The sequence below is a fragment of the Athene noctua genome, chromosome 26 (genome assembly GCF_965140245.1).
Source record: "Athene noctua chromosome 26, bAthNoc1.hap1.1, whole genome shotgun sequence".
Classification (NCBI taxonomy): domain Eukaryota; kingdom Metazoa; phylum Chordata; class Aves; order Strigiformes; family Strigidae; genus Athene; species Athene noctua.
This window is the reverse complement of record NC_134062.1, coordinates 2,336,264-2,360,804: the sequence shown is the minus strand read 5'-3', so window position 1 is coordinate 2,360,804 and position 24,541 is coordinate 2,336,264. Positions and strand designations below refer to the sequence as shown.

The window sequence follows — 24,541 nt, the reverse complement described above, 5'->3', positions numbered from 1 at the left end:
GAAGCCCTGGCCAGTGAACAGCCAGCTTGCAGCAGCGTGGTTCAGGGTGTGGAGGTGTCAGCAGGGGGATCTGATCCTGCCTAGCCCTGCTTAACTACTTGCAGCACTTCACCAAAGGCTTGAGCTGTCTTCTCAGCTTCTGGGAAAATCAAGCTCCTTTGTGTAGGGCACAGGAGGGCCAGATTTGGGCCCCAAGCTCACAGTGGGGCGATGGATGTGATGATGGCTTCACAGGACTTTGCACAACCTGATCAAGCACCCTCCAGCATTAGCTATTGCCCTGTCCCCACGGCATGCTTCAGGGCCAGCAGGACCAGTGTCAGGGACTCCTTGAACCTGCTTACAGTGACCCTTCTTGCTGGTCCTTGCCTTTGGGAGCACCACAGGCAGCAGAGCCTGGGGTCTGTCCTGCATTTTCCTACTTCAGTCTCCCTCGACTCACCTCTGTGCCTCCCTGCTGTACATGGCTGCCCATTTGCCTCCTGCACCCCCTGCTCGGGGAGGGGAGCTCAGAGCCTGGGAGGAGGTGTGGGATTTTCCTGAGGCATCCCTGACTGCAGGCAGTGCCTGCACTCCCTGCTGGAATGCAGCGAGAAGCTTCCGTCATCACCCTGGCGAGGCATCCCGGGGCCTGTGCGTGTGGCTATTTTGGTCCATCTTTTTATCACACACTCCTCCCTGTGGAATTCGCCCAATTAAAACCTTGCAATCTGCAGCCTTCACTCTCAGAGGCAGTGAGTGCTTGGAAAGTCCCCTTCCCAGACACACCATGGCTGCACGGACTGTCCCCCACGCCTACCCCATGAGTTCGGAGTATGAGTTTGCCAACCCTAGCAAGATCTACGACCAGAACTTTGGAGAAGGTAAGAAAGGAGATGGGATCCCCCCCAGCACCTTTCTCTCCTCTGGTGCAGAAGGGCTGGTGAGGTCCCCCTGGGGAGACTGAGCTCCAGAGCAGGCTAGGGAAGCTGGAGCCAAGGAATTTTGAGCATAAAAACCCAGGTCAAATCAGGGGGGAATATCCAGGGAGTAGCCATGGTCTCTCTCTTCAGGTTGACTTCCTCCATCCATGCCTACTGCTGTTTCTTCCGTCCCTCCCTCATGCCCCCAGTGGTCTGGCATTCATGCATATGCTGTGCAAACATGGAGCAAAATGCTCCAGGGGGGTAGTTTTTGTAGCCGGGGGCTGTGAAGAAAAGCTGAGCTGGGGTGTTCAGCACAAAGCCGGGCAGTGGCTGGCAGAGGGGAAGGAATGTGGGCAGCAGCAGAACCATTCAGCACCAGCACAACAGCGTGAAAAGGCAAAAAGCTCCAAGGAAAGCCCCCTGGACAATGGCACACAAAAGGCCTTTAGTTCTTCAGGGCAGTTTCTTCACCGTCAGCGTTTTCCATGCCCATCCCTGGCTGTGGGCTTTGCAGAGTGCCCAGTGCACCTACCAGTGCCTCCCTGTCCACCCAGCAGACATGCAAAAGCTGGATGCCAGCCCTTGGCTCTGTGGTGGGAGGCAGTGCCTGGCAGGCATCTGGATCTGTGCATGTTTTAGAGACACGAAAGTAGGAACCACAAGAGACTCCATCCATATTGTGCTGATGTGGTGGCAAAACCAAGATGTTTGCCAGGTCTGAGCTTCCTCCTGTCACCCTCCCCTATCTGCTGCCAACCATCCTTGTCCAATCCTTTCCCTGGAAACCCCACGCTCCTCACTGAGTCTCATTTACAGGTGTGTCCCCGGGTGAGATCTTAGCCCCTGTCCTGTACCATGGCTACTACATCAGGCCTCGGATCAATAAGCAGCTGGATCGAGGCACCTCTGAGATCAGCCTCAACGACCACAAATTCCAGGTGTTCTTGGATGTCTGTCACTTCCTGCCAGATGAGCTCACTGTCCGCACCGTAGACAACCTGCTGGAGGTGATGGGGCAGCACCCACAGAAGGCTGACCGCCACGGCTTCATCTCCCGAGAGTTCACCAGGACCTACATCCTCCCTCTGGATGTTGACCCCTTGCTGGTGAGAGCCACGTTGTCCCACGATGGAATCTTAAGCATTGTGGCTCCCCGGACGGGGAAGGAGGTGAAAGCCAGAGTCAACGAGGTGAAGATAACCCAAGAGGAGCAGCCAGTGGGGAAAGAACAGTCTGAAGAAGGAAAAGGGAAGGAAGAGTTCTAAAGGCCCCACATCTGGGCTTACAGAGGGAAGGTGGGGGAGGACAGGGAAGGGGAATCCACAGTACCAGACCCCTATTTCTCACCATCAGTGTTTAGCAGCCACATATATGCCAGAATTCTGCTTCTTAAAGCTGATGGCTGGAAAAAGGGACTCGGGACTGAAAAAAGAGGGAGACTGAAGTGTTAGTGTGAGGGACTGTAATGCATTTTCTCCAGGTCAAGGGCTCAATGAGCACAATGTAGGGTGCTCTTCTCTCACCCCAAATGGCAAGGGCTGCTCTTACCCTGAACTGTGAGGCTGCGTCACAGTGGGCAGCTGCTATGCTCTAGTCCAGAAGGGTCCTGGAAAGAGGGAAGAAATCACCCCAGTACCTCGCTTCTGAGCTGACCTTTAGGACCATAAAAGGTGCTTGTTGGTCTGTAAAAGAGCCTGCAGCTCTCAGGAGGAAAGAGGAATAAATCTGCCACTGATCTTCTCTTGTTTGCCTTGGATTCATGTTGCTTCTGGCCAAGCTACTCTGTAGCAGGAAGGATGGACAGTGGCTTGGCTGCTCCAGATGTGCAGGGCAGAGCAGCGGAGAGTTTGCACTGAGCTCACCGGGGGAAGTAGCATCAGTAGGGACTTGGAGGGACTCTGGCCATGGGACAGCCAGGGGGACCTCTGGGACTGGCCCTCCTGGCTCAGGTGCCCCTGGAGTTGCTTGCCCACAGTGGGCAGTAGCCTTGAGGAGAAAAGACGTAGAGAGATGGGCTCTTGGAGGCTCACTGTGCATTTCCAAACCGGCAACTGGAGGTAGCCCAAGTAAACAAACACCAATCCACAGCCTCTGTTTGCTTCAGCCCTCTAGTTTATGGGGCATAAGTCTTGTTCACCCACAGACCTTTTTAATCCTTGTGAGGGAAATGAACCCCAAAATGCTGAAGGGAAAGGCTCTGCTCAGATCCCAGGTGCCTTGATGACTTCCCAGCCTCTCTGCAGAGTCACAGAGGGGATGGATTTGGCCCCTTTTGCAGACACCATGATGCTACCAGCTACATGAGAAATGTCTCGGTAGTCTTTGTGGTGTTGGGCCAGGGATCATGTGTGCTGCTGTCAGTGACAGCTGCTGCCTTGGATGGCCCTGAGGGCTCAGCAGGTGCCAGCTGCAATCCTTGTCTTGTCAGAGCCAATTAAAGCAGCCAAAATGCTGTGTCACCAGCCAAATATGGGGGTCCCTGGCATGCCTCAGTGCAGCCCTCCCACAGAGGAGAAAGAGAGAGGAGGTTCCAAGTCCCTGTGGACAGAACTTCTCCCTCTCCCTGCTGGGATGTGACCTGCAGGCTTCTGCTCTCTGCCTCCATGAATACACAGGGCCAGGTATGCCCTGCTCAGGAGTCTGTTCCATGCATTGTGCCTCCTCAGTTGCTGAAACACTGGTGTAATGCTGGTCTTACACCAGTGGGATCCAGACCAGAGTGAACCACTGTGCAGCTATTTTCTATTTCTCAGGGCCCCTGCCAGCAGTGAGGATCAATGCAGGTCATGGCACTTGCTAGAGCATGAAACGCCCCCCGCCTGCAACACAAGGGCTGTGGGTTGCTGAACCACTGCGGACTGAAAACAGCATGTGGCCAGGGCTGGGGCTGCACGGATAGTGGATTCTAAAACAAAAGTGCCCAAAACAGTTCAGAGCTCGCTCTCCTTCATTTTTTAAAGGCACTGCCAAGTTGCTGTGTGCCTGCACCACACCTATCACAGCGTGGTCCCAGTCCCTCAGCATTAGTAGTCAATACACAGTTCTGGGTTTCATTAGCCCTGTCTTTGCTCTCCAACGAGTTCATTCTCTATCGCTGGGCACTTCCAGGCTCATTCTGTGCCAGCTGCGCAGCTTGTTACCCAGATGACATCCCTGAGTGCATCAAGACAGCTGCCCCAAGCAGTGATGCAGTGAGAGGGGGCTGGCACTGCCTGGTGTCAGCCACTGGGCTGTTCGTCAGCACCCTGGCAGGCTTTGCACAAAATAGCCCGATCGCCTTGCTGAGCAGGAGCCTGGAAGCCATGCTTTCTTTCATCCCTGCAGACACAGCCTGAGGAGAGAATGCAGAGTGGCAGCCAAATGTTCTCCAGCTCTGCCAATGTTTGTGATGCCTTTCTGTTTCTCTGGTGGAGCTCAAACCAACAGTTCCAGTATTTGTGAAAGGAGCTGATGGGAACAGGCTCCCATCCTTTTTTTTTTTTTCCTCCTCCACAAAGCAACAAAGCCCAAGTTATCCCAGAAATCAAAACAGACACTGGCTTACTAAATCAACAGTGTCTGTGGCAAAGCCAGAGACACACAGTCTGCAACTTCCCAAGCAGGGACAGACTCCTGCCACCACCCAGTCTTTGTAGGACTCTGAGAACATGGTCCTGTTGGGACCAGGACTAAATTTCATCTGCCTGCATACATCTGATCCTAAATTCTCTCTGGGTTGCTGTGGTGCAGGCTGAGCTGTGCAATTTCTCCAGCCACATGCTGAGGTGGGATTTCGGAGCAAGGCTCGGGCTCTGCAGGTCACGGTGCAGCTCATCCAGGATTGAGCTAAGAGAGCAGCTGTGCCCCATGGTCTTTCCAAAGCAGAACCCTTCTCCTGCCACTTCTGGACAGTTTGCGTTTGCTCTGCACTTGGACAGATGATAAATGATGCTGTCAGCCTGGCTGAGAGCAGCGGTAGGGGGAGTAGGGGACGAGGGCCGATTCCTGAGCTAGCCCGTCAGAAAGGTGAATTAAAACTTACCCACTTCTCAGCACATCCCATGAGGGATTCGGGCCTGCACAGAACTGGGGCTGGCTGCCAAATCAAAGCTGCGAGGCAGTTTCTGCTCAAGGACTACATTAACATGGTATCTTTCAGTATTAAGATGCAGCTCTCTTGGAGCTGCCAGAGATCAGCTATCTGTCGTTCAGTCCAGAAATTAATTAGCTCTCAACCGAAGTAGAGAGGTAAAATGCACATTAATTTTCCTGTTTGATATGCTGAGGGGTGAGCCTAAGAGCTGTATTGCAGGTCCTTAATGATGCGAGGTCCCTCGTGGGATTCTGTAATTCTCAAAAGCACAAATCTGTACACTTTCATCTAGGTAGCTTTACAAAAAATTGGTTCCCAGTAGTGTCCCTTCTGCCTGCAGCAGAAGCAGCAGCTCTACAGGTCAGCTGAGAGTAGACCTGCAAGCCTGCTCTCACCTTCGCTGGGGCATCACCTCCCTCCCAAGAAGATGATGCAAGCCCGTGCCACACATTTTCTGACATGCTGCTCGAGGTGCAGTGAGGAACAGCAGGAACAGCACTGAGAGCTCCCACCCTGGGGTTTCTCCTTTTGTTCAGGAAAGTCCCTCCTCCATCCTCTTTTGCATCACTGCTGGCATCAGCAGGATGGCGTTGATGGGAGAGAGGGATAACGGAGGGACATCCACTGTACAAATCACACGGCAGAATTTTAGCCCCACGGCTGAGGCCTGGAGGCAATCTGCTGCCTTGCCCTCTCCTCCCTGGGTAGCAAGAGGTGAGCACTAGCCCTGGGGCACGGGGAGCCCAGGGCCAGCCCTCCAGTAGATGGCACGCACGGGCCTCGCAGAGCCTCACTGCAGCGATGGAGAGAAATCTGACACTGCCAGACACTCCCTTGGAATAGCCAGGGCCCGAGCAGGAACCAGGAAACACAAGCTCGCCCTGTCCAGAAAACACTTCTGCTTCATGGAGGAAGGAGCGACATGGGCAACCTCTGCAGCTGCGGGCGACCGTGGTGAGTACAGCGCCCGGCTGGCGTGAGGGTGGCAGAGCCACCCCGGGCAGCCTGAGCGGGCTCCGGGTGGCCTTTCCAAGCTTTGGTCCCTTGTGCGGGGTTTGCCTGGGCTCTTGCCCGGCCCTCAGCCCCGCACCTTGCCAGCTCACACGGCGGCACCGGGTCACTGCTGTGCAGGGAAGGGGGCTGGGACAGCCCCTGCCTGCCAGAGGCACGACGGGGGCAGGCGAAGGGGCTTTGTCACATCTCTCAGCCCAGACGGGCTGTGCCACCTCCTGGGACTGGCAGCTTGGGTTCCCACAGCCATGCCAGCAGCTGAGAATAGCTCGGTTCTAGGAAGGATCTAGCTAAAATCCCTCTCCTTGTCCCAGTGGTCCCCAGCCAGGTACACACCTTAGGGTGCTCCTTTTGGCTACTGCAGGGAGGGGCCCCTGGGGCAGGGCTGGCACCAAGGGCTCGTGGCTCAGCCACCCCATCCTGCTCTCAAGTCCCCCAGCCCCTCTCCCTGCCTCTGTCTGTCTGGGCTTTATTTGCGCTTGGGAAATCCTGGCCACGTTTTTCAGATGATGTTGCTCTTTCTCCCAGAGAAGGAGGATGACAGTTTAACCCCTCCCGGCTCACGTTGTGTCCTGGAGCTCCTGCTTACAGAAAAAAAGGCACAGTGGAGCATCATCCCGTGCCAAGAGGAAATCATTTCAGCTCTGAGCGTGGTACAGGGGGGAGAGCCATAACTATCGGATGAAGCTCCGAGGACGTTCTCTCCGACACTGCATTTGTTAAAAGTTTTAGAAGTTCATCAGCGGTTTTTAATAATGACGAGAGGCACAGCATCACCTAGTGGCTGAAGCAGACGAGGAGGTTCAGGACACGGAGGTTCTTCCAACCCAGGTCCTGAGCTGGAGGGCAGAGAACTTTGGGATGTAGGAACAGGAGCTGTAGGTGGGAGGTGGAAGGCTGGTTCTTAACATGTCCCCCACCAAAAGTCCCATTTTTTTCTTCCTCTACCCTGTGGCAGAGGGTAAATGAGGCACCCAGGGCATCAGCGTTATTACCTCGCGGCCAGGGGCCTGCTCGGGGAATGCTGGGGCACAGGCTGGTTCACTCGAGCAGAGCTGCACTTGCCAGGCACACACACTACAGATGCTGTGTGGTGGGGGGAGCCGTGCCACAGCACGGCCTGGCAAAGCCAGAGACTCTGGAGTACAAACACCACCATTACAGCATATGCTGTGGTGGCACTTTCACCTCCAGACGGTGCCAGGCTGTGCACAAACATTTCTGCCTTCAAAAGGAAGTATAAACCAGAATCTGAAGGTCACTCAAGTGTGCAGGACCAGGCAGGACAGCCGCTTTCTGTTCCATCTGGGGAGCAGCATGGTGGCAGACTGGCTTCTCTGGGCCAGTATCTAATTCTGCTACCCCAAAGCTACTGGACCAGGACTCCAGTGTCCCACTTGATTTTTTTCCAGAGGCTGCATGGAAAATAAGAAGCTGGGATGGTATTTGTGTTGGTGGTGTCACTACTGCCTTCTGTCAGATTCCTGCCTTAGGGGACAAAGCTCTGGCCAAAGGCCCGTTTGACCCCAGCACCCCTGTGTGACTCAAGTGCAGCGAGGAGAAAGCAGAGCTCTCATGGGTGAGGAATGGCCTCAGGCTCCCAGGCTGCCCTGGTGCAGTGCGGGCTCTTCAAACAGGCTCTGAGCAAGGAGAGAGGAAGGCAAAGGGGAATGTGCTGCTGGTAACACGGGCTTGGCAGACAGCTACACAGGACCACAGTCAAGAGCAGACTGGTGCACTGAAGCACCACTGCAGAAGTTTTTGTGATTCATAGCTTTGCCTTGGTGACAGAGGGGAAAAAAATGGTACTTAATTTTAGTTCAGGTGTTTCCAGGCACCTATACTGCTTTTATTTCTGTATATTTTCTCAGCATCACAGCTGTGTCAGCAAAGACCTGGGCCTAAGTAAATCTGAGATTTGCAGAAGGGTTTAGAGGAGGTAGGCACTCACCTTCTCCTGGACAGAAGATCCTTGTCATGATCACTACCAAAGCATGGGCCCTAAGGGAGACAGAACAAAGAGCACGAGACTGAGGAGGTTCCCGAAGTCTTTAAAGAAAAGACATTACAGCAAATTTATTCACAGAAGAAAGTTACTGATGAAGGAAAGTGTGCCCTCAGGTGTGGGTACCTCTGCCAGTATGGCCCTGTGGAGGGCAGGCCCCAGGTATTCTCACTACTTGGGGCCTCTGCTGGGCATTGACAGCAAAAGGTGCCAAAATTCAGGACCCACCGTGAAGCAGGCTTGTGTGGGGTAGAAATCGGGTTGGCAGTGACACGGAGAAAGGGGAGGAAGCGGTATAGGAGCAGGGACATGCGTGCTGCCATGTAGAATACAATGCGCTTCTAGCAGGCTGTGAGTTAGTTACAACACGTCTGACCTGGTTTTGAGAAGAGGGGAGAGGTTTGCCCTGCTCTTGTTTCCCTTGCCACATCCATTCTAATTACTGCCTATCTGAGGATGGGAGATGCCAGCTCCTGCCTGGCTGTGATTAGCCTGCAGACAGCCTCAGAATAGCTCCAGCCTACACACTGGCTGCTAATGCTCTCCCTACAAAGGAAGGCAACCAAAACAAGCAAGAGCAGCTTGGAAAGCTGATACTGCAACCTACCTCCCAGGAGGGAGGGTAGGGACCCTGCTGATTTTGCCTCAAATGGTGCTGTTTTAATTACCTTGCACAGTGTGCCTGGATGCTGTAAAGAAGCAAAACGCTCTAGCACACAAGCCTTGGCAAGGAGGGCTCTGGAGAGCCCACAAGCTCCGAGAGACGGTGGCAGAGGAAGCTGCAAGAGCTGAGTGAGAACCACCACAAGACAACACAATGCTGCCTTGAGCTGTGCCCCTAAGTCCTGGGGGCAGCCCCCCCCGATTTTGTCTGTCGAGGACTGGAGGTGCCTCTGCAGGGCAGCACACAGCGGAGCCACGAGAAGCAGTGTCAGAGCCTTTTGCACAGGCATAGGCCACCCTGCCTTCCCCCAAACTGCCTTTGACTTCCCAGGTCTAGCAAGTCTGGTTAATCATTACGGGCCATTTTGAAGGTCTCCCATGTTCTTTCCCGCATTCATGCTTTTTTTTGTTTTGCCATTAGAGTGCCAAAGGCATTACTACACACACTGTCCTGCTCACCCACCCAGTGAAACTACCTCTAAAAGCCAGCAAAGGCAAAGCTCTGCTTCGGGCACTGCAGTGTTCCCGCCTGTGGCAGGACTGTCTGGCAAATGCACACTGTGTGGGAACCGCGTGGTAACGCTGTAGCCCCATTAAAAGCCCAAGTTGCCCACGCTCAGCGGCTGGTGACCCGCAGGAGACCCTCAGCTGCACGCGGAGTTGGGCGGGCGATGCGGACGCAGGAGGAGCCATACAAGGCCTGGCACCTGCTCCCCTCCAGCCCTCTGAGTGTGATGCAGGGAAAACATTTCCTTCACGCATCTGGCCCAGAATGTGACACATCTCTGCCAGACAACCTGCGCTCCTCTGCCAGCACCAGCCTGCAGGAGCCTGCTCAGCTTCTGGCTCTGTTGTTACAGCTGGAATGAATTTGGCTCCTGTTCATTCCATGGCTGGGACGTAGCTGTGTTTGGCTTGTCTCTGGTCACGCAGGTACAGCCGAGATTAGGGTTTGGCTTGGCTTATATTTAGTGCATAGCTTGTTTGGTTTGGTTGTGTTTTAAGTGGAAAAACTGAGAACAGGAAAACTGTCTGAAACATTAAATTAGCACAAGGTCTGTGCACAGCTGCTCCTTGGGCAAGGGGGTCAAAGTGCAGGGTATGGGGCTATCAGAGCTTCTGGCCCTAAGAGAAGGGATCATGCCAATTGAGATCATGCTCTGCACCCTGCATCTTTGAGCATACAGCTGAGGAAATGTAGTTGCAAAACTAAAGTGGAATCTGCTCTCATTCGCTCTGATGCATATTGGACAGCCAGGCAGGGCTGAAAGGCAAGGAGACTTGGGGGTGTCTGTGGAGTATAGTAGTGTGTCACAGAAGGAGGAAACACATCCCCACATCTCCCCTTTGGACATCCTCCCTGCAGGATTTATTCGGGTTCTGGCTTGTCTCAATACCTCTTCTCTGAGACACTTCTTGGGCCTTGCTCATTACCCACAGATGTGGTGCTCTGGGGTGGTGCCTTTGGGTTTGGGTGTTCTAAGAGCAGAGGCTGGGGCTTCTCAGGGCTGATATCTCTCTCTGATTTCAGGAAGTGTCCTTCACCTTTTAAAAGAAAGAAGGAAAAGCAAGGTAAGGATTTGTGAAAATGCTTTAGAGGATAAGAGGAGGTGGAGTGACTGAGCCCCTGGTTAGCTGACATTAGGGCTGACTGTGAACTGGATCCCTGAGGCTGAGGTCCCCTCCCCGTACTCTTTTGTACCTAAACTTCCTCAAGAGAAGGGTGGTAGAAGCAAGAGGCAAGATTTCTTTAAAACTTAAAGCAAGGGCTGTGATGTGCCATGGGGTTTGGCAAGAGGGAGGGAAGGGACTTCAGCAGAATCTTTAAAATACCAGAGTCTCACATGAAAACACATGTGAGTACTCTCAAGCAGCAGTATAGCAGAAGCTGCATCGAACTCCTGTAAGAGCTGCAAACATCCATCTGACATCAGTCCCCCAGGATAAAGGGCATTCCCTAAGCAGCCCAGTTGTGGACTTTGGACCATGCTGGGCAAAATATGTTTGCCAGGCAGCAATGGAAATAACAAAGTTAAAACGGGATCTGACTTCTCCAAGAGCCTGACAAAGAAGCTCTCTGTGCTGTGTCTGTCCTCCTAGGTTCTGCCAAGAACATTGCGGTCCATAGCATGTTGTCATCCCTGGAAACCTTATTTTTTTCCAAAGAAACAAGCCCAGGCTTTCTTCTTGGAGGTGGGCCTCAGAGACAGCATTAGGGGTTGAGGGTGTCAGATGAAGTGGAAATTTGATTTGTGTCCGGTGGGGAGAGCCCGTGGGCCAGACAGACACTGCATTTCTGCATTCGAAAGTGGAACAATAAACAGTTGTATTAACCTGATCTGCTGATGTTTCTTTTTCAGGAACTAATGTGAGACATGAGAGCCAACAGCTTCAGCCTGGCAGGAAGGTAAACAGCTTCCCAGAGTTGTTTTCCTAACTGTATATTGAGAGCTGACCACCACTTCCTAGGCTAGATGGGTTGGGAGGACATGGGGCAGCTTATTCAGAGCCACGAATTGTCTCATCCTGTATAACCTTTAATGGCTGTGGGAACAATGTGCATTGCTGCGCGGAGATGCAAGCCCATTTTTTTCCCTCTAAAGTCCAGTGGAAGCAGTAGGATGAAACCCTTCTCTGAACCTGAGGTGTCAGAGGGTTGGATAGTGCTGGGGTCAGTGTGGAGGGTGTCTCTGCCTGGTCTGGGGAAGGCACGTGTAGCAGCAGCCCAGGGATCTGACCTGCCAGAGCTCTTTCTCCCCAAAGGCTCCAACGTATGAAGATGTCCCAGAGTTTCCTGTCTACGCCACCGTGAGTAAACCCAAGAGAGTGAAGCAGGATGACAGCATTCACTATGCAGACATCCAGGTGTTCACCAAGGTCCGGGAGCGCTCTGCAGCAGAGGTGAAGAACTTACAAATGCAGAATGCCACAGAGTATGCCACCCTCAACTTCCCCCGGCCCAGGCTGAAATATGACAGTAAGAATGGGACCCTGGTATAAAAGGCTTGTTGGCCCCCTTCTCTTTCAACAGCAAAAGTATTTTACAGACTTAGAGATGCTGTAGATGCAAGCTAACCTCATGAACACGTGAAGTCTCCCTGAGAAAGTGCAGAGAGGCTGTGCCTTCCACCTGCATTTCTCATCAGAGGACACAGAAATATTTATTCTCACGTGATGAGTAGTTTCCTATCTGATTCTGCTGACAAAAAACACCTCTTCCCCTTGGATGAGTTGCCACTGAAGCTGGCAACCCATCTCCTCTCAGCACTGTGAGAAGACAGAGCTGCTCCTTGGCCGATGAAAGCTAAAACTACAGCTCAGAGCTGCAGTGAGAAAGTTCCTGCTGTGGCAGAGGACCAGCTGAGTGCTGCTCTGCAGATTTGGGAACATGGCATACAGGATTCAATACCGGGACAAGAGAGATGTTCCCACAGGATTTTATGTCAATGTTAAGAAAATTCTGCAATGTGCAGAATGACACATGGAGGATACCAGGAAGAAATGGCATGCAACCTTTAATATTATCTACTGCAGTGTCTTCCTCCATCACCTGCCACTGTAACTGCAGTCATGCACTATGTGCATCCCCCTTTCTCAAAAGGCAGTGTTCTATAACCATGCACAGCACACTAAAACCAAGGCCAGAAATGCAGAATTAACTGAGGAGTACAGAACAAGTTCTTTCACCGAAGGGCTGTACAGATATGCATCTTTACCCCAACATGCACAGAACTGAGTAGTGAGCTCTTGGCTCTGACTGTAAACGAAACAAGGAAAATTCTCAATTTAACTTCAAGGCAGCCATTTAAAAGCCACTGCCTATATTTAGGGCAGTTATCCAGTCCTTAGAGTACAGCAGCTGTCTGCATGCCTGAGATACTGGGAAGGAATCCTGTTCAACTTCAGAGGGCTTTGGACTTCTCCTCCATTTTTTCTTATTTCATACTCTCAGTCTTAGCTATAAAACCCAGTAACAGAGCACACACCATGTGGTATTTTCTGCTAACCCTCCCAGATGCAACTCTGAGAATTTATTTATGGATTTAAAATAATGTTAGTAATGCAGTAGAGCAATCATCCAAAAGGCTCCTGCCACTGGAGTGAATTTGGCAGTTGCAGCATTGGCAGTTGAACAGGGCTCCCCAGCAGTATCTTCAGGCACTAAATCAATGTTTGGCACATTCTGTTCCTAAATAATGGTCTGCATAGCTAAATGCAGGTTGTGGGACAACCTGTTTATTGCCAGTGTTTAAAAATGGACATCCTGGTACATTTTGCAAACGTACATCATTTTGCGTATCATAACTAAATGTAAAAAGAATGAAGGAGTTCCTGCTCATTAAAAAAGAAAAAAAATCTTGTATGGGCAGTGTTTGCTAAAATGGAATTGTTTTGAGGACCAATCCTACTATTTTTCTACCTTTCTGCCTGTGCTAACCAATAGACCTCAGCAGGACTATTGTGAGGCCAGAGTAAGATTTGCAGAAGGCCCCCTTTTTTATAATATACTGTGTATTTTTCCATCTGAAAAAGGTTTTTGCCTGTGTATCCAGCTGACCTCAGTGGGGCTGTTTAAGACCTGCAAGAGAAGGGCCATCATTTATAACGGGTACAGAATTATGCCATTGGAAGGGCTGGTACTTTTGATTGCCAAGGGTTCCTCTCTCGGCTCCTCTAAGCTCCTTTCTGTACTCCATGTCCAGCATAAAAACCTGTCCTTTGGCTGGGGAGGATTGAATGGGCACAGGATTTTCTTACCGGAGTGTGTCAGGGAGTCACGGGACACCCCAGCACTCAGTTCTGCTGGGCCAGCTGTCCGATGGGCAGCACTTCGTACCTTCTTGCACTGAATTGCTGGTACAGAAACTAGAAGGGGACACTGGCTTCAGTTCTGGTCAAGCTCTCTGCATCACAGGAAGAAATTGGCTTTTTAAGAAACATTATTAAATATGGACTACAGTTCAGGAGACGGAAGGTTTTCTAGAAGGTGCAGAATTCAACATGTCATTTTTAAAACCAGTTTCGGTGAAACAGCCCGTTACTGCAGTGGCATGCACAGTGCGTGGTACTGAAGTTTCTCCTCACCCAGCAGGAGAGCTGGAGCCAGGACAGCCACTAAGGTCAAGCTCCTGGGCCCGGAGTGGTGTAAATTTGCACATCCATCAAGTTAAACCAGTTTTGCTGTGGACAGAAGTAGGACTGGGTTTGGCTCAGAGGAACTTGCTGTCACTTAGTCACGTCCCTTAGTTCTGTTGACCTGTGGATCAGCCCTTTTGTTCCGAACCAGTGGGAGCTACAGTAGAAACTATGTTTTAATGAGTCTCAGAGCCTGGAGCGGGAGTTTATCTGATTCCCTCGGGAGCTCCAGCTTCCATCACGAGCTGGTACCTCGTGGGGTTTCTGAAGCACGGCCTTATCTTGGAGATAATCAAATGCTCTGCATAGGAGCAGGAGTAGCACAGTAACTTTGCCTGTTTACCAGGCTTTGACCAGACAAAATGTGAAAGCCACGTGTTCTGCAATGAGGATTTTTCTGAAGGATTTGGGTTTGCACTGAATATTAAAAGCTTCCCACAGCGTTATCTTCTGTGTCTCCCGAGGTTGTTATGTTTAGGTGTTAAATGAGTGTCAATGTATCAAATGTTCCTTGAACATTAAAGATGTCATTTTTCGTTTTAATTAACAAATTTGCACTTTTTTGGGGGGGCCGCTGCCGGCTCTGGGGACACACCCGCGGCCCCGAGTGAGGGCGCGCAGGGCCGGGGCCTGGGGCCCTCCCGGCCGGGGGGGGACGGGCCGCTGCCGCGCTGCACCGCCCCGGAGCGACTCAGGAGGAGCCGAGCGGCCGCTGCCCGCCACCCTCCCGGGCTCAGAGCCCCGGTCCCCCCGCCCCGGCCGGGAGGAGCCTGCGCCAGGCCGCCCCGTCCCGCCCCCGTCCCCATGGCGAGCGGCGACGCGCCGCGGCCGGGCCCGGGCCGGGCCTGCAGCCTCCCGGCAGCGCCGGGCTCAGGTAGGGCTGCAGGGCGCGGGGCTCTGGCGGGGCGGGCCCAGCACCCCATCACACCCCACCCCATCACACCCCACCCCATCGCACCCCGTCACACCCCGTCATCGCACCCATCACACCCCACCCCACCCCACCCCACGCGGGCCCTGGCTCTCCCTGTGCCACCCCCTCCTCAGGGGCTCCTCAGCCCCCAGGACCACCCTGCTTCTGGGGATCGCAGCCTGTTCCCGACACCCCAGTCCCCCACCCCGGACCTGGCCTCCCCCAGAGCCTGGTCTCCACCTGCCAGCCCTGAGCCCCAGGCTCCAACCCCCCCCCTCAGCCCACCCCACTTCCAGAGACACCTGGGGCCACACATCCCCTCCCAGGCCTCAGACCCTTTCCCTGCTCCTCACGGCCTCCCCTGCTCGCTCGCCCTCAGCCCTGCTTTGCAGAATGGGCCCCAAAATCCCTCCAGCCCGAGCAGATTGCCAGCCGGCTGAACAGGAGCCAGCAGCGTGCCCAGCGGCATCCTGGCTTGTGTCAGCACTGGCGTGGCCACAGGGACAGGGAAGGGATCTGAGCCCTGGGCTCGGCACTGGGGAGGCCGCCCCTCGATTCCTGGGTTCAGTGTTGGGCCCCTCACCCCAAAAAGGCCATTGAATGACTCGAGCGTGTCCAGAGAAGGGCAACGGAGCTGGGGCAGGGTCTGGAGCACAGGTCTGCTGGGGAGCGGCTGGGGGAACTGGGGGGGTTCAGTCTGGAGAAGAGGAGGCTGAGGGGAGACCTCCTGGCCCTCTGCAACTCCCTGCCAGGAGGGGGCAGAGAGGGGGGATGAGTCTCTGGAGCCAAGGCCCCAGCGCCAGGCCCCGAGGGAATGGCCTCAAGCTGCCCAGGGCAGGGTCAGGCTGGCTCTGAGGAAGGATTTCTGTGCAGAAGGGGCTGTTGGGCGTTGGAATGGGCTGCCCAGGGCAGGGGGGAGTCCCCGGGATCCCTGGGGGGGTTGAAGAGTCGGGCTGAGCCAGCGCTGAGGGATCTGGGGGAGTTGGGAATGGTCAGGGTGAGGGTCACGGTTGGGCTGGAGGAGCTGCAAGGTCCTTTCCAACCCAGACGATTCTGTGATTCTGTGATTCAGATGCAGCAACCTGCCTTGGCTCTGCCTCTGCTCCCAGTCCTGTCCTACCCCTGAACTTTGGTCCATTGAGAGGTACCAGGATGACGCAACCAAGAAAATAGTGACCATCTGCCTAAGGGTTACGCTTCTGCCCACCTTTAAACCATTATTAAAACCAGCAATTCCTACTGTCATTCAGTCTTTCTCAAGGGATCTTACCATCATCCATTCTATTAGTTTTTCCAAACTTCCCCACCCTTCCTTCCACCAGCCTTCACTCTAGACTTCTGAAGGAAGACTAAGCAAAGAAAATATAGATCACCAGAAAACTCCTAAATAGAAATGACAGTATGTAGAATTGTTTCCTAAAATGATTTATGAATCTTCGTTGTCTGGGCTAAATGCACCGAATCAAGCAGTACTCTGAATATTTGACACTAGGGACCTGTACAGCTTTGGCTGGCGTATTTGACTTCTGTTGGATTTGGATTCCCCTCCCCACAAATGGGAAGAGATAATTAGATACTACGTGCAGTGTAAGCCAGTGTAATCAGAAATCTTTTTTGCATGTGTTTCAGTAGGATTCTGCCCACCAAACATATTTTACATGTGGAAGAAAATACAAAATGTGTAAACTGCCCTAAGTCTGTAGCCCTTAGATATATTTTCTGCTGGCAATGAAAGAAGGTGGAAACTTCCCTCTTTTATTTTAGTTATATTCAGACATTTAATTGGTAAGTCTGTTTTCCCTCTAAGAAAATTATTTCCTTTGTACTTAATACATTTACTTCTTCTCTCAGGCTTCAAGGGGAAAGGAGTGCTAGTACCATCCCCTTGGCACTGAGCTGCGCTGTGACACCCAGCATGGGAACTCTGATGGACACACACACATCACAGCCTGCTGCATCCTCTGTGAGTTTCCAGGAGTCATTTTGGCGTCTGACCTCTGTTTTGAATGCTTGATGGGGAGGGTGGGAGGGGACACTCAGTGACACAAAGGCATTAGTTGTATTAGGCAGCTCTTTTTGCTCTTACTGCAGTCATGGCATCACAGGTCTCACAGCCTTTGTTTCTGAATCAGCCTCACCTGCTTTTATTTCCCCAACAAAAATTTTATTGGCAAGAACTGAACTGTGGCCATTGATCTTTCTCTCTTTCTCAAGAGCTGCTAAGAGAAACAATCAGAGAATGTTGATAAATCCTTAAAATCCTTGGACGGAAGCTTTGAAGGAAGGCTTATGCGTTGATACTGGTGGTACTGCGACAGTCTCATCACAAGAACAGGAAAACGAGCAGTAACAGGGCTTTGTCATGCCCCTTGCCCGGAATTCAACTCGGGGTTAGGGTTATGTTCAGGCTGGCCAGGAGAGGGCAATGCCACCAACGAAACTGCCATCCTACATGTTTGTTTTGAAGGTCACTCCCAGGAGGAATAGTTGATGTGGTCATCCCTATTGCCCGGTGCCCTTCATTTTGGAATAATCTTCAGGGAGAATTAGGAAGCATCAGTTTTAATGAGAGGCTGTTTTGTTTGCTTCTTGCAGAGATAACATTCAAAGGCATCTATTATGATGTTATAAAACTGAAAGAAAAGTATGATTCCTGCTACAAGAAGCTTGAAATTTCAGAGTGAAACACAAAGACGTGAGAACTAGAGTTTAATTTTTAAATGGTATTTTCAGCACACACATACACCCAACATGCATTTGTGTTACCACAATAAACAGAAGAATGGCTCAGCATGCTCGGCCTCTCAGTCTAGCCATCAGAAAAGGCCTAGTTTCTATTCTCTGACATTCATATTGTCATAGTGAGTTTCAAAGATAAGAAACCCCATGTGGAGCAAACCTTTGATGACAAAATCTCTGATGGAAAACATACTGTGAGCAGGCCTGTACCCGAAACTGGCATGTATAATGAGAACGCTGCCTTTCCCTGTGTTCTAGTAGGTAGAAGCTCTGTTAACCGGGATATCGGACTGAAAGTCACCACCTAAATTTCAGACTTCCGACCCAGCTTTTCTTGGCTGATCTGAAAAGGCAGGCAGGGTAGGGCTTCTGGCTTGGATAGTCTCTCCAATCCAAACCAACTTCATCACTGTTTTCTCAATATGTTCATAAGCAAAATGTATGTCTGCATTTCTCAGGGTGACACATCTGGATTTAGGTCCTCTGATTTGTGCAGGGTATCAGGTGTATAACGAGAAGGGGTGAGAAAAAGGCTTATTGGTACGAATAACTACATGGGTTTTTTGTCATTTGTGGTATTTGGGTGGCCGAGGAGAAATTGCCCTTCTCTAGACCACATTTGACTATTGTATCTGTTACACATCTACAGATCCATCACTGTGTTTCTGAAAGGAAAACCGGGACTCTGTGTGTGGTTTACATGCAAAGCAGCTGCTCCATCCATGTGGCTGACAGCCCCTCACTATCAGGCTGTGTGATACGTCCCGCTCTGCCGTGCCATGGCAGCACCTGGGACTGAAGGACTGATATGACCACGAAGCTGTCACTGGGGTGGTGCCACAGGGAGCTTATACAGGGACCCTGGAACTGGTGTGAGTTCAGGTGATCAAACAGCCGTGTCCCATTTCTGAACAAAGCCAGCCCGCATCCCTGACAAACTAGATATGCTTGCCAAGACTTAACATACAAACTCTATGGATAAATGCAGCTTGCACTGCAAGCAGTGACTTAATAGCAGACTCTATATCCTGCTGTTGCCCAAATGTGTTGTAGTTCTTACAGGTGGAGCACAAGTGTTAAAAGTGCTCCATTGTTCCCTATCACTAATGCAACAGGACACCGACTAAATGCCACTAAGGTGGACCATGATAAACAAACTGGTGTTCTCTGTGTATCATCAGGATTTCAACAGTGTATTTTACATTTCAATCATTTTTGTGCTTTGCATTTTTATGCTGTTTGAACAGATGAACTCTTTAATTCTTATTTTTACTTCTTTTTTTAATCCTGTACATTTGGGTTATGTCTTCAGTCTGTGGCTAGGAACTGCCTGCCTTTGGCTTCTCTGCTCCTCAAAGGACAAGGATTAATATCTAGAGCTTGCAGGGATTATGAGCATAAAATACTTAATCTGCTATCAAATCCATCAAACAAATTATAAAAACAATCAGAGAACACCTAACAGCCATCTGCAACCTCTCTGTGCGTTGATTTTACTTCAGTACACCTGGAGTTAATTTTTTTTTGCGTTCCAGAAACTGAAGTGGTATAGGGAAGGGGTGACCTCAGCATCATTATCTGTTAATATTAGAAGTCTTCTATGAATCTATGTTTACTATGTAGCACTGAAAAACAGATAATAATATAACTTTTTCTCTGACATTGTCAAGGATGGCATTATAAAGTCCACAGAAAAGGCTCACAGTGTGTTTTGTACTTGTTGGGGTTTGTTTTTTAAAAAAATTAGGTCACCTTCTGTCTGATAGGGAAGCCACTTATTTTTTCTGTGAAATTTTTATTGAAATTTCAAAGGCATAAACTACTTGATTGCTTCACAAAAAATGGGAATAAATATTTATTGATGTCTATTTCATGGCATTTTGAGCCTCAAAAGTAAACTGGATCCAGAACTAACCACAAGCATTGCCAGCTTGCAAAACTTTATGCAAAGCCACACAGTAATTTGTTGTTTTGCTTAACAGATGTGATATTACAATGAATGAAAACATTAAAATCTCAATTTTTGCTGAATTATGAAAAGTAGGGAAGGCAAACGAATAAATAATTTATGTCATGGAGGTGTGGGGGCTGACTCTTTTTTGAAAGACTTGGGTTGGTCACAGAGGGAAATTACCTGTTGCTCGTCTCTCTATATTTTAGCTGCATCTCTATATGTGACAGCGTCAAACGGTAAAATTATGCAATTGCTTTTCCCTCCACATGCTTCAATACTTAGGCAGAAAAACGTGCTTGTTTTTAAATGTGTTTCTCACTTAGAAATGCTTGATGAGATCTTTTGAAATCTGAAGGCACAGTTCAGTACTTGCAGTGTTGCTCTGTGGACCAACAGCCAGAGCTCCTGGCAGAAGGGGTCTTCATCCATTCTGAGAGGTTTGGTTTTTTGGTTTGGTTTGGGTTTTTTGGTTGGGTTTTTTTGTTTGTTTGGGTTTTTTTTTGTTTGGTTGTTGTTGTTTGTTTGTTTTTTCCCCCTGGCCATTTCCTGTAAGGTGAGATGAAGTTTGAGACATAGCCTAGAGATATTTGATACTTGTTTCTGGAACGAAGGCAGTTATTACTGATTTAGAAAAAATCCTGTGACCTGTATTTCATTCTAGTTTGAGTTATTCTGTCTTTTTTCGTCTTTCGGCTTCACTGTCAGCACAGCTCGAGCAGGGCCGAGTGCTGTGCAAATGTTACTCGCTGTGTTGTGGTCAGGTTTGCAGCTTCCTGCCTCTACCAGGTTGCTGACAACACTGATGCTGCTGCAGGACTGCAGAACGGTTGCTGAGAATGAAAGCTGGCGGCTCTTACAGTCTTCCGTTTGGCTTTTCTAGCTAAGCAAGGCGTCTGCTATTTGCCATTCTTTGACTCTCTCCCGGCCCCCACGCCACACAGAGCTTGCTGTGTTTGGTGGGTTTGAAAAATCTCTTTTACGCAGCAGGTTTTGTGTGAGAATGACTGCTGGAAATGGGTTTCACATGTTTCCCCAACTCAGTCCTGGGCCTGTATCTTGTAAGCTGAAGCGTTTCCATAGGAACCGTGTGACATCTCTCCCGCTACTCCCCCGGCAGCTCCCTCTCGAGCATGCCCAGTGCAAGCTTCGACTTTGGCTCAACTATCTGTGTGCAGTAACGGGCTGCACATATGGGACTATGAATGCGGTTCCTGATGAGCTCCAACTCTTTGTCTTTGAGAGGAGGAAGAGGTCGTGCCCAGAGCTGGAGGATCCCCCCTGTGTCCTCTGAGACCCTCGCCCGTCGGTGGGCTCGTGGAGAATGCTTGCCTGTTTGGCCAGGGGGAATTTACTGGATATTCTTCAGGAGGGCTTCACAGAGGTAAATGCATGTCCCAAGCCTCACTCAGACCTTTCCGGGGCAAGGCAGCATGCTTTTGTGCAGCATCTCTCAGGGACTGTTATGTCTCCCGGTGCTCTGGGGAACAGAGAAGAAAAACGAGCAAGATTTCAGGGTGGGAGAGCTGCTTACTAACAGAAGGGCAAACCGGGCAGCTCAGCCAGGGGTTTGCAAATCAGTTTTTTTGAAAAATCCGTGCCTGTTTTACAGCTGGTGGTTTTAGCTCGGAGTTTTTATTCCCTTCGCAGCACTTTACTGTTGTACCAGTAAATAATATAAACTGCGGCAAGGTTAATGGAGCACAGTTTATTTTATAGAATTGACTCCTCTCCTGAGTATATGAAGTTTCTATTTCTGAAGGCTGTTGGAAAGCCTCTAAATCTGTTTTGTGGACACACATTTCTTGGGAGAGGCTGACAAAGAGCAGGCTGGCTGGATTTTTTTTCCCCACCTTGTTCTGCAGGTTGAATCTCTAGGGGACTGAACTTCATCTTGGTGAGGAAAATATAATTTTAAAGTGTTCTTCACTTGCTTATTTTGCTGTTAGGGAGACTAATAAATCATAAAATAAGGAGTGAGAAGTACCAAGAAATTTCAGAGATGAGAATCCTGTAACTGCATGAGGAGTGCAGATTGCTGTTGGCTTCTCTCTTTAGGGTACACAAAAAATTAGTTCTGTTGGACTCTGTGGAGTCAGTGCAACATTCCTGGGCAGCCACTGCCTGGCTGTGCATCGTGCAGACCATGCTGGAGCACAATTTCCTGTCTGTAAACTGAAAAGGAAGGAAAATTGTGGGGGCTTGTGCTGAAACCAAACAATGGCTGCTATTTGCTTTCTCACCTGGTAGCAGGGATAGTCTCTTGGTGTGTTTTATTCTTTCTTAGAGTTCATAGCTGATTTTTGTTTGGATTTAGTGGTTCCCTATTCTTGCAAAGCTCAAGCCCCACCTGACTGATCTGCCCCGATACTCCATTCTGCACAGAAAATGAACTTCTTGGTTCATCTCTTGGGTTTAACAGCACCAGTCATCACGGGCAAAACAAACTGCGTACGAAACTTGAGCCTCACGGCTTCATGCCAGCCACAGGTCTCCTTTGATTGCTCTGTGTAACTGTGTAAATACTCCATCCCCTCCTCCACGGAGTATCTCGGTCTCGGTTTTAGCTAGCAGAGGTATTGCTTTAGCTCAAGCTTACACTTCTGTGCTTGAGGGCAGCAGATTTTTCTCTGACACAAGCTCATAGTAAGCTTTATATAAATAATATCATTAATAACGGGACCAAAGAACGGTTTTACGTTCAGTGCTAGCCCCACCCTGACTGGTTTTACCCACAGACACTCTTCAGCTGTGGAATAAAAGACCCTCTCCCACCATAAAACCAGAATCACTCTCCTCTCTCCCACTTGGGATCTCTCTACCACATCCACACTTCACATTATAACAAAAGTAAAATTAAAATCACTTTTGCAAGTGCAGAACGTACGGTATAGAGAGGTTAACTGACTTGCCCAGGACATGCATCACCTCACAGAGAGAGTTGGAAATGAGCAAGAAGCCCTGTAATTCTGTGCCTTGGGTTTTGATCCACCAGCTGTACTTCCATAGCTCTTTGTACTTTAGGTGCTTTTTTATAGAAGTCCCTGAATGTGAAAGAGTGTCCCAAGGTGTCTGATCCCAACACAGCGCTCTGATGTTAGAAGGCTGGAAGTGAGTGGTTACTAAACCTGATGTCTGGGTATAAAAACAGATTAATGATAAAACATCAGACTTAACACAAGCAGTGAATTGGGGTATTGCAGGAATTGCCTTGCTGACTCTTTTGATATTGCTTGTTTCTTTGACAGAGCCTCTCTTCTGGCCACATGGCTCTTTTGGTTGACTAGATACCTTGAAATACAAGGATGTGCTTTCCAAATCTGTGCATTAACATACACAAGTAAGTTGCTAGCAACCTCCTAGGTGTATGTGCAGAGCTCAGGTGCAACCCTACACGTGCTTGGGACCTAGAGGCCAGGTATAGTTCCAGGTTTTGTGTGTCTCTATCTTGCGCCTTTGGTCAGTAATCCATGCCTGGAAAGTTACCCAACACAGCCAAGATGCTACAGGCAAGTTTCTTTTGTTCCTTTGCATTCTTTTCCCTCTCTGTCTATCCTGCTGGCTGAGAGCTACCCCATCAGCCTCATTATCTCATGAGTGGTGATGACAAATGCAGTCCTGTCTGCAGCTAATGCCTGTTCTGCTTCGCCGAGCATCTGTTAGATTGGTGCTTTCTCCATGATAAACATAATCACAGATTGCTAACGGGACCCTGTAAATTGCAAGTGCAGACCAGTGTATTTCCCTTCCTTTTGAGAGTCCCCGGACAAAATTGTTGTGGACAGTGTCACCTGCAGACATCTAAAGCAGGGTCACTTTTGTTTAATGTTGAAATGTAGTGGACTCCCCTATGGCCATCACCATTTGTGTCCCTCTCTCATTAATGGACTACCCTGCCTTGAAGGTGTTTCCCTGCTGTTTATTGAGACTTAATTCTGTTCTAAGGCAGCTAAATAATTCAATCCCACAGCTGGATGGTGGCATGGGAATGTATGGCTGCTAAGAGCAGTAGTTTATGATGCAAGGAAACCATAGAGGGCAGGGTCTCTTCTGTGGTGACTCTGTCCATGTGGCCTCAGCTTGTGTTCTCTCCTTGAGGGAATGCAGTTTATTTGAGATCATGCTTACACTTCTGTCAGCTCTTTAAAACAGATGGGGCACACAGAAATGTGTTAGAAATGGGTCTGACAGCTCCAAGACATTAACGTGTCTGTATTTCAACAATAGTATACCTTCTCTTTTCCAAGTTGGAAGATCATTTCCTCTGGCAATCTTAATTGTGTAGTTGCTTGTGTGCAATGAGTCATTAAAAATAGTAACTTTTTTCCCCCTGAGATTTCACTGAACAACAGGCCAGGGATCGGCTCCTTTCCAGAGAGTGAAACGGCAGTGAATTTTTAAGAGTCCAAGCAGAGGTTGTTTTGAAATCAGGGTCTCCCAACAGCAGTAAAGTGAAATGCAAGGTTAGCACATAGGGCTCTGCCTGTATGAGTAAACACCTGCACATTTTGCTATGTGAGAGCTGCTCCTCCCCAGCGGTGTCCGCGCAGGGAGTGGTGCAGCACGCGTAGGGCTCTCTGTTCTCTCCCTCATTGCCTGCCCCCTCACCAAGTGCTTCATGTAACGTTTTCCTTCAAGTAGTAGGTTCTTAGCTGAGTGGCATCTGCAAGAGGTATTTCCTGGATTTCCCACACATACAGTCTTTCTCCCTCACTCTTAGAGGTTTGTTGTATCTCTTGGTGGACTTGAGGTGGTTAGATGGGATCCAAGTTGTGAGATCTGAATCTTTGCTATGGGTAATGGCCTGGGTTTGATTTTGGTTTGCTTTTCTGGTTGAAGTAATTTTCTGACAGTATAGACTTGATGCTTGCCTGTTCTGGCAGCCGTTCTGTTCCCCTTGGTATATCATGCATGATCTGTGATAAAAATGTCCCTGCTACTGTGATCTTAGCAGAAGAAACTTGCACTCATCCTCTCCTTGCAATGACTGCTATTTATAGCTAATAGGATTTACTAGGAAGAGAGCTGTTTTGACTCCTGTCTCCCTCCTCCAGGTCAGCCCTTTAGGACCAGCCCATAACTAAATGTTCCTTGTAGTGCCAAATCCCTCAGAGCCTGGGTTTCACTAAATACATGAAGCTCTTTA

General features: G+C 49.9%; 3 protein-coding genes across 10 annotated transcripts in view; all 3 read left to right on the top strand.

Moving 5' to 3' along the window:
- The first annotated feature begins 463 nt into the window (after positions 1 to 463).
- On the top strand, positions 464 to 2,645 carry HSPB2 (heat shock protein family B (small) member 2). The gene is made up of 2 exons (XM_074927342.1): positions 464 to 863; positions 1,722 to 2,645. The coding sequence occupies exons 1-2, from the start codon at positions 464 to 466 to the stop codon at positions 2,168 to 2,170; spliced, it is 849 nt and encodes a 282-aa protein (XP_074783443.1). The 3' UTR covers positions 2,171 to 2,645.
- Positions 2,646 to 5,571: 2,926 nt separating this feature from the next.
- On the top strand, positions 5,572 to 14,308 carry C26H11orf52 (chromosome 26 C11orf52 homolog). Of its 2 annotated transcripts, XM_074927595.1 has the most exons (4): positions 5,786 to 5,931; positions 10,188 to 10,228; positions 11,017 to 11,063; positions 11,420 to 14,308. In XM_074927595.1, exons 1-4 carry the CDS (start codon positions 5,900 to 5,902, stop codon positions 11,654 to 11,656), a joined length of 357 nt encoding a protein of 118 aa, XP_074783696.1. In that variant the 5' UTR covers positions 5,786 to 5,899; the 3' UTR covers positions 11,657 to 14,308. The 2 variants fall into 2 exon arrangements, with proteins under 2 accessions (XP_074783695.1, XP_074783696.1); XM_074927594.1 differs by lacking the exon at positions 10,188 to 10,228 and having other exon boundaries at positions 5,572 to 5,931.
- A 288-nt stretch (positions 14,309 to 14,596) lies between these two features.
- Positions 14,597 to 24,541, top strand: part of DIXDC1 (DIX domain containing 1) — a 43,047-nt gene continuing 33,102 nt past the window's right edge. For 5 of the 7 annotated variants that reach the window (XM_074927442.1, XM_074927441.1, XM_074927446.1 and 2 more), the window contains exon 1: positions 20,576 to 20,779. In XM_074927442.1, the coding sequence (XP_074783543.1) occupies positions 20,720 to 20,779 (60 nt within the window). In that variant the 5' untranslated portion in view covers positions 20,576 to 20,719. Of the gene's footprint in view, positions 14,667 to 16,556; positions 16,669 to 20,575; positions 20,780 to 22,643; positions 22,736 to 24,541 lie in introns of those variants that run through there. The other 2 variants (XM_074927444.1, XM_074927447.1) reach the window with 2 other exon arrangements.